The sequence below is a fragment of the Sinocyclocheilus grahami genome, unplaced genomic scaffold, assembly GCF_001515645.1.
Source record: "Sinocyclocheilus grahami isolate Dianchi unplaced genomic scaffold, SAMN03320097.WGS_v1.1 scaffold505.1, whole genome shotgun sequence".
NCBI classification, from domain to species: domain Eukaryota; kingdom Metazoa; phylum Chordata; class Actinopteri; order Cypriniformes; family Cyprinidae; genus Sinocyclocheilus; species Sinocyclocheilus grahami.
Genome location: NW_015505684.1, coordinates 418,102 through 427,524, shown reverse-complemented (window position 1 = coordinate 427,524; position 9,423 = coordinate 418,102). Strand labels below are relative to the sequence as shown.

Below are 9,423 nucleotides of genomic sequence, written 5' to 3'. Positions count from 1 at the left end.
GATTCTGATGCTGAGAGACTCCGAGAACTTCAGATCTTTATTGTTTGGTCTCAGTACTGAATATGCCAATGACTCCCCCAAGACTTGGTCTTAAGATGTTTGCTCCAGAGGCGTGGCTACGTCTGGGCAAGGGTGGGCAGTGCCCACCCAATTGAAAATCAGTCAAATTAAAGTTTTAGCTTAGATTGGCTTTTAAATTTCTTTCTAAATTATTATTGGCTATTTAAGTCTTAAGCGTAGAAGAGGCGTAGTCGGGAACCTCAGGAGTCAATGCCGTTTAACGCTGGCACACAACCTTTTCTTTCAAACAGTGCAAGTTGTCTGTGCGCTTATTTTAAAATCTTCCAATGTAACTTACACCCCTATTTTTGTTGAACCATGATTAGATTTGTTAGTGATTTTTTAAATTGTTGTTATAATTTACTTTTAATTGTGTACTACAAATTGTAGTTTTGGTTTCAGTCATATACTAATGTAGCTGAATTGTGTATCGATGTGTGGCAGGGATGTCATTTACCCATCACTTTTTCTGTCTGTAGTTTCTCTTTATTTTCTTCTGTTGAAAACAGGGGAAGAAACCTTGAAGCAGGAATATTTAATTTAGCTCTAATTATTTTTTTTTTATTTTGTCAGATTGTCAGCGCTGGAAGTCATGCTTCATGTTTGCCGAGTTGTCTTCTGTTTTAGATCCTGAGGTGGGTGAGTTACTCAAAAAAAATCAATTACACATTACTAATTACTTAACTAAAATAGTGATTCGATTTATTATTTTACATTACTAGCAACTTTTAAGTAAAACCCCTACTAATACCTTTATACAAAGGGGCAAATAGCTTTACTGTAAAACCAGCGTGTCAGTGATTGTATTATCTTGTCTGTACATGTATGTTCACTTCTGTATGTGTCAAATTATTAATCTTTCAGAGAAGGGATGCTCTGATTAGGTTTTTTGTAGCAGATAGAAATGACTGATTTCTTGTCGTTTGAATAAGTCAAAACAGATTATGAAATAGATTTTTTAAAAGCTTTTACGAGGAGCTCTATCATAATTATGAGTAAGCTCAGGTCACTGTTAACTGAATTAAAGTAATACCAGCTGTTGCATAGTTTTTTTTTGAAAATGATATCCCATAGAGAAATGTAATATATATATATATATATATATCTTTTCATATTGACTTTTGTTGTCCACCCCACATATCCAAATGACCACCCCCAGGTGGCATCCTCATAACATCACTGGTTTGCTCACACGCAAAGGGCGTAGCTTTAAGGATCCACATGGACAACAGACCCAGGTGTGGTTGGTAAATGGCCTCAAGGGGGATTTGTGCCTCTTATAGATTTAATAATCATTTGTGATCTGTTCATGTTTTTCATATCCTTTTGTAAGGGGACGGCGTCTGTTCTCTCATCCACTTGTTTCCATCAGGTTGAGCAGCAGCAGTGGCCTCTGATGTCAGCCTCGTGCTACAGCTGTTCTTCACTGGCTGTGTATCCAGCTGGCTAGGCTACTGTTCTCATGTAAGGAACATATATATGTAAGGAAAGTATATATGTTTGTATTTTCTTTAGACCATATACATTTTTAATTTCCCATACAACAAAATAATTAAGTAACTCGAATGGCATTTTTGCAAGTGCATTTTTTAAAAAGAAAAGAAAGTGATATATTTAATAAGCACCATATGCAACACATAACACAATGAATCAAAATGGATCCAAAAAATAGGCACAATATCGAAAATGCATATTAAAAATGTAAGCGGCACTGCAGGTTCAGAGCAGAAGAACAGAAACATGTAGGAAATTAAGTGCAGTTTACAACATTTACATCAAGATTTGGAATCAGGATTGTATTCTCTATATTTCTCTATGTACTTTTATTCACGTCTGAGTTTTTCTCTGAAACAGATTCTCTATTCTGTTATCTGCTACATCTATAACATCTATTGATAATGGCATAACTGTAATGATTACCATATAGCATCCACCTGCTCTCATCATTTCAAAGCTTAAAATCTGTGACATTCCCTCTTCTGGATTTTAGGGGTAAGACACACAAACATTTAAACTGCAAAAAACCTTGTGGAGATACATTAAGTGTGCATAGGAGGCTGATCCTTAATGATCTTCATGAGATCAGAACAGTCTTGGAAATTTCAGTAAAGTCGGTCTATTAAATTTCAATATTGTACAACATACACAGTATTTTTTTTAGTCTGCAAATGTTTGTAACTTTTTCTTCACAGTTTTGTTAGATATTTGTCGAAAGATGATTTACACCAAATTTCATTCCAGATTTCAACTGCTTGAGAAGTTCATGAGAGGAATCTTTATTTATTTACTATAATTCAAAAAAGAAAACATGATAAATGCAAGCAGTAGATTTGTTCATCATGCACAGCAGTGTGTGTGTGTGTGTGTGTGTGAAATTTGAGGTTTGTAACTCAAACTGACCAACAGCATTAAGCTAAACAATAACAAATGCAAAAAAACAAAGACAAATGACAGACACATCTTCAAAAGCCATGTCATTCATGCCAAAGTTTTAAAACATTACATCCATCGGATAAAATAAGCACAAAGGAAAACCAAAAGAACTATTGAAGTAATGTATTAAATGCTTTATTGATTTATTTTGCCCATGCAGCAGAATATGTCTTCATTTAGTCATAATCTCAGAGAGATTATTGCAAAAATGTTTATTTGCTGCACCAAAAAGACAAAATACTAATACAAAATTACACAAATACACAAAATACTAATCGGATTTATGGAGCATTGAATAAGCAGTAGCAAATCACTATTCCAAATAGACAGCAAAAAATATGTTTAAATATAACTCAACGGTTTAAATAAAGGCACAGAATATCACTAAATGGGAAATGTATACCATTGTTTGTCAATACAGTTTTTGAAGGTTACATGAATATATAATATATCATTTACATTTAAATGAATAAATATCCCACTTTAAATGCACCCTTTAAATGCACTGTTGTGTGTGATTGTCTGTTAAGTCTGTGATTATAGAGTATCTAATTCAGTGAGTTCAGGCTTCAGTAATGTGCTCACCAGTGTCTCGTTTGAATGCACTTTTGCCAAGCACACTTGATGTTACCCAACTATGAACTCTTTGAGGACCTGCAAGAGCTTAGGAAAGCATTTGGGACAGGGCCAGTGTGTACCTGAATGTTGTCACATAATTATAATTATTCCTCAATTTTCTTTCCCAGAAGTCTCATGTAGATTCTCCTGAAGGATCCACTGAAGGCAGGGCTTGAGAAGTAATAGACGATGGGATTGAGCACGCTGTTGAAGTAGGTAAAGCAGACACTGGTTTTAAACGCATCATTTGCCTCACTGAAATAGTGGCACTCGTTATACCAGAGTTTCAGGACGTACATGGCGATACGCGAAATGTTGCTCGGGAAGAAACATATAATGAAAACCGCAGCCACTGCTAAGATGAACTGCACGGCTCTTTTGATTTTGCCCTGTGTGTCCACTGTCTTACTCTTCAACTGCCACGTTATGCAGGTTGTGCAGTAGATGACAATGGCCGTGGGCACAAAGAACTGGAGAACGTAGAATACATTGTGCCAGTTGAACCGTGAATTACTCCCAAAGCAGATGTTGAAGCTCTCGCACTGCGTGTGGTTGTTTAGATAGTAGAAATGTTCATCTGTTAGGAGGTAGACAGTCATGGCTATGATGAGAACCCAAAGGCCAGCAGAGACCCACAGGGCATAACGCAGACCCATTCGGTTGATGCGGTTGAGAGGGTGGACGATCTTCAGGTATCGGTCCACAGCGACAGCGGTGAGGAAGAATATACCGCCGGCTCTGTTGGCGGCCAAAAGAAAGAGCAAAATACGGCAGAAAGCATCTCCGTAGACCCAGTCCTTGCCCCTGCGGTAGTAGTCGGCCCTGAAAGGAAGGCAGAAAAGGACCAATGAGTCCGCCAGAGCTAGATGGGCAAGATAAATAGAATTGGGCTTCCAGGTGTCCCTGTGGAAGAAGAACATTGAAAGGGCAAGAACGTTCCCCATAAGGCCCAATACGAACTCTGTGAACATTACAGGGGGGAGGTATTGGTCCAGCATGGGCGTTTCGTAAGTGCAGCACATTGAGGAGTTGTTCATGATTATGGTGCTGCTGTGAAACTAGACAAAAGTCAGAGAACTTCAGATCTTTTCACTGTTTCGACTCATACGCCAATGATTCCCACGAGACTTGTTCTTAAGATGTTTGCTCACATGCAAACAGTGTAGCTGTAAGCATGCACATGGACAACAATAAACCCAGGTGTGATGGGTAAATGGTCTCGGAAGGCATTTGCGTCTCATGTGAATTTAATAATCATATTGCTCTGTAACTTGGGACTCTCCAAAAGCACCATTAAAATGATTACAGGAAGGATATTTTACACTTGGGCATACAAGCAAACAATGAAAAAGTGAACAATACAATTAACAGAGAACTTTTTGTTTTTGTTGAACATGATTTTGCATGTTTTGTTGGTATAATGTGAATCTCACAAAAGAACTGTTCATGTTATATTTTAATCCAAAATATATGTTGCTTAAAAAGAAAAATATTTATTTTAATTTTTTTGCTCAATTGAAAACATTTTTTAAATTGTATAAAACAAGCTGATATAAAATTAAGAACAATGCTATCATGTTTACACAATTGTTCTTTACAAATGTACCTTTTTCCCTGCTAAATATTTTGTTCTTTTGATTTGTTCTTTTAATATTTTTATATTCATTTAAATAATATTTTTTATTTTATACTAATGAGGACAAAACATTTTCACATTATAATATGCTACTGAAATTTGTTGGGGCCATCACTGACATTATTGTCATGAAAATGTCAGTGCAAATAAAAATCTTATTTTTATTCCTGCAAAATATACGTTTAGTTCTTTTGATTTTTTTTATTTGTTTTTTTAAATAAGCAAATGCATGTAAAAGCATTCAACAGAATCTTTTTCTATACAACTGACACCAACTGTTCTCTCATATCGGGTTTGATTGTACTAAATAATTTATTAATAATTATGATAATGTACATACATAAAATGCTTTTCACAAACCCAAATAAGCTTCACAACATCTAGAACAGAAAGTAAATGACAGAGATATTCGAGATCCAAGAAAAAAAAGCAGAAGAAACAAGTACAACAAAATTAGGCAACAATTTTTAATCAGGACATTTTAATATCTATGCTTTCTGTTAACTTGTAAAGGTGGGGATGCAGGGGGAGAGTTCTAGCATCTAGGGGCCATTGCTCTGAAGGACTTGCTCCCCATGGAGAACATAGTGAATAAATTGGCACCAGAGGGTCCGTCAGACCGAGCAGGAGTGTAGGGATGAATCAAATCAGCAGGGGTCTTTGAACTGCCGCTGTACACAACCTTCAGCTCATGGCATTGGAGGAGTAGAAGAGCTATATTTGCAGATTGTATGTGTTAGAACTTTGATTCAGGATGCATTTTAACTTTTGAATAGATATATTTTTGTAGAAATACATTTGTAGAAATTATTTTTTTCTGGCATTTTAATGGCAGATGTCAAACATAAAAGATGCATTTCCACCACCTACTGGACTGGAGTAAGGACTGAAGCGCAGGAGAGGGATTTTATTGTGGTATGGTGTAACTATCAGGTTGATTTTCACCCAAACTGACTGGAGCATTTGGAAAATGATCAGCAAGCCGCACGGATAATGAAACTGTAATGTAAGTCAAAATTGTCAGACAAAAAAAATCACACTGACATTGTATTGAATTTACCCAACTGGATATTCATTAAAATATTTTTTGTGTTTTCAGAAGAAATAAATATATAGACGGAACGATATGTGGGTGAGTAAATGATTTTCTATATTTATTTAATGCCATGTCAGCATCAAAGGCTATTTTCATGGCCTTAAAATACAAGTATAACAAATACCTAATTGAAAATATTAATAAAAATTATATTAATATATAAATAATACTAAAATAACACTGATGGTTTAAATTGATCTTAACAAAAATTAAAGGAATTAAATTAGCCTGTTATTGAACCTCATATTAATAACCAGGGACATAAAGCCAAAATAAACTCTCCTTTAGCTATAATTTAATTTCAAATGTTTTCATTGGACAGATATAGGGGTAATTTACCACTTGCAAGATGGGGTTTTAATAAAAGTTGTCTGTCCATGCAATTTAAAAAAAAATCAGTGCTACATGATAGAAAAGAGAGAAAAAAAGGGCTGTAGTGAAAAAAGGTAAGAAACCTTTAACACCCATAATGCACTGGGGGCTCAATCAGACTAAACATTAGTGGTGATTAAAAAAGGTGGAAGTACTATCTGTAGTTTTCACAAAAGCCCTGGCACTGTCAAAAGTATGTTCGCTGTATGATGCGTTTTGTCATCTGGCGAACTTTTGCTGATGAATAAACATATCTTGGAACATTGTAACAATACAAAGCTGGTTGAAAATCTGTGAACTTACCCTTTAAGACATTCAAAAAAAAGTGTTGGATGTGGTGTGTAATGTGCGATATGCACTTCCACTGCTCCGCCACGCCAAATCATTTGTTTATAGAAGTTAAATATAAAAGAAAAATGTTTAACCTCTCTTCTGTTTCTTCTTCTCCTCTTCCTCTCCCACAGGGGGTGCCTCTCCACCGCCACCACCTCCTCCTCCTCCTCCTCCTCCTGTTGTTTCCTTCTTGGGTGCTGTACTTACACAACAGCAGTGACATCAGTGAGAAAACTACTAACTGATACAGCAGTGCATGTCATAATGGTGCTGACCAAATATTCTTTGTCTCAGTGTCAAATATGAAAAAGACTCTCAGAGATCAAACAATCCTGCAAGAGTCAAAACTATGGAGGCATAAATAAAATGGTAACCAAGCAAGCTAAAATGGTAAGAAAAAGCACTTTTTAAGACTTAATATGATTTGGTGACATTTTAAAAGTTGCTGTGAAAGAAAATCTACTCACCAAGAGTCAGTTTAGCAAACACATCAGGAAAGTTCTTCTCAAGCCACTGTTTGCATTTGGCCGGCTCAGGCATGTACTCGCAGTACTAGCAGAGCAAAGCAGAAGTATTTTATTCATTTGATTTCTACCAACAGAATGTGTGATCATTTTTAAAGGAATATTTCACACAAAAATGAAGATGTGCTCACCCTCAGGCCATCCAAGATGTAGATGAGTTTGTTTGTTCATCAGAACTGATTTGGAGAAATGTAGCATTACATCACTTGTTCACCAATGGATGCTCTGCAGTGAATGGGTGCCGTCAGAATGAGAGTCCAAACAGCTGATAAAAACATCACAATAATCCACACCACTCCATCCATCCATCCATCAAGATGTTCTAAATTTAAATCATTGCTTCTGGCCAAAATTTTAGTCCATAATAACGATTCCTCCACTGAAAAAGTGCATTCACTGCACTCACATCAAAATACACTGAGATACACTATGTTTAGAACTGTTTTTGCCTGTAGATGTTGCTTATTTGTGCATATTTCTCTCCTGATTCAGACTGGATGACTTTTCCAATGAAGAAAGCAATTATTAATTACTGACTTGTATTTGAGCCGGAAGCAATGGTTTAAAGTTAAAAAGGCCTTTATGGTGGGTCTGTTTATAACAAAGACATAGTTTTTCGCTTCACAAGACATTAACTGATGGACTGGAGTGGTGTGGATTATTGTGATATTTTTAATCAGCTGTTTGGACTCTCATTCTGACGGCACCCATTCACTGCAGAGCATCCATTGGTGAGCTAGTGATCTAATACTAAATTCCTCCAAATCTGTTCCCATGAACAAACAAACTCATCTACACCTTGGATGGCATGAGGGAGAGTACATTTTCAGCAAATTTCCATTTTTGGGTGAGCTGTTCCTTTAACATGCGATGTACTCACCTCTACTGGCAGAGAACACACTGTAAGTAAAAGAGGAGAGAAATGTTAGGATTACATGACTGCGAACCAGAATTATTAAGTCAATAAAATTGTAATTACTTTTTTTATTTAATTAATATATCACAGACCGTTAGCATTGGCAGTGCATTCTCTTTTTTTATTTTTTGCATTTTCTCACCTCCACAATAGAGAACTTTTAGTGGGTATTTTGCATCTGGGTCAGCCCGATCCACTTTATTTTCTGGTAACCCCGACTCTGCATTCTCAGTAGTAGCCATATTACATGAATCTACACAAATCATACAGAAGGCTTATTTTAGACTGACAACATAACACAACCAGCTGATGCACAGAGACCAACACTTGAATTCTAAGCTCAAATGTGCATTTGCAAGATATTATTCACAAAAACCTAGTTTGCAAAAACTGCAAAACCAATATGGTGCCTTCATAATGCATACAGAAATGTGGTCTGTCTGAAAATGGTTATACTCATAATCTATAACAGATATAACGAACCACACATCAGGCATAAATAGTTGGGCTGAAAGTTAAATATAGCCAACGATTTATCCGTCTAATTGCAAAAGGCCCTTCTGACATGAGAGAGACCTTCCACATGTCACTTCAGCACGATTTATCAACCTTGCGTAAGATTAAATAATCGTTTTAAATTAATTAGACTCCCAAAACGTACTATTTTGGTTAATAAATCACAAAAGATGCTTTTAAGTACATGTAAACACATAAATTGTCAAATGCCAGCAACACCCTAGTGGTGCTTTAGAGATACTAACCAACACAATATGATCAAATGCATTGGATCTGATCAAAGGCTCTTCTTATTACACTAATAAATGCATTCAAATATAGTTTAAAACTCTTTTAGAGTCACTGACAGTGACTTGAATCTAGAAGCCTCCGCACAAGGATCATCCATGCACTCCATTGAGCACCCATTCATTAGCCAGCACTGCTAATCACAGCTCTCCTGCAGCAGCTACGCGCTCAAGCGCATACATACCCCGTCGATATAATCTCAATTCAACTTGCTTTTGAGTAACACCTTGAGCATTATTAAATTAACTCGTGCGGATGTTCCTTAAAGGGTGAAAGAGTTCCACTGTTACTCAGCACACCTTCACTGTCTGATTTGGCTTTTAGGGTCCTGACAACGCCTCTCTGAGGCAGAGCAACAACGTAGTTCGCGCCATTTGCCGTATTACGTAAGCACTTCGTGATGAAATATTTTCGGGTAAAACTAAATGAATAATTTCAACATGTGTAATACGATTTTTATATAAGACATTTTATGTAATTGAATGAAAAGCATATGTATAAACAGAATTTTGAACGTATGTTTAAACCAGGCATCTCGTTGGACAGCTCCGTTAAGCGCGGATCATAACATGCCGTTTGAGAATTCCGAAAATAATCACCCGCTTCTTGTCACATACATTTCACAGTGATT

The 9,423-nt window shown here is 36.3% G+C and overlaps 2 protein-coding genes across 2 annotated transcripts; both read right to left on the bottom strand.

The window, feature by feature from the left end:
• Positions 1 to 3,215: 3,215 nt before the first annotated feature.
• Positions 3,216 to 4,148, bottom strand: LOC107554536 (hydroxycarboxylic acid receptor 2-like). The gene has a single exon (XM_016237072.1). The coding sequence runs from the start codon at positions 4,146 to 4,148 to the stop codon at positions 3,216 to 3,218; it is 933 nt and encodes a 310-aa protein (XP_016092558.1).
• A 2,472-nt stretch (positions 4,149 to 6,620) lies between these two features.
• Positions 6,621 to 9,184, bottom strand: LOC107554538 (density-regulated protein-like). The gene is made up of 5 exons (XM_016237077.1): positions 9,092 to 9,184; positions 8,131 to 8,241; positions 7,953 to 7,972; positions 7,016 to 7,100; positions 6,621 to 6,745 (listed from the first exon to the last, which is right to left on the bottom strand). Exons 2-5 carry the CDS (start codon positions 8,228 to 8,230, stop codon positions 6,636 to 6,638), a joined length of 315 nt encoding a protein of 104 aa, XP_016092563.1. The 5' UTR covers positions 8,231 to 8,241; positions 9,092 to 9,184; the 3' UTR covers positions 6,621 to 6,635.
• Between the last annotated feature and the right edge of the window lie 239 nt (positions 9,185 to 9,423).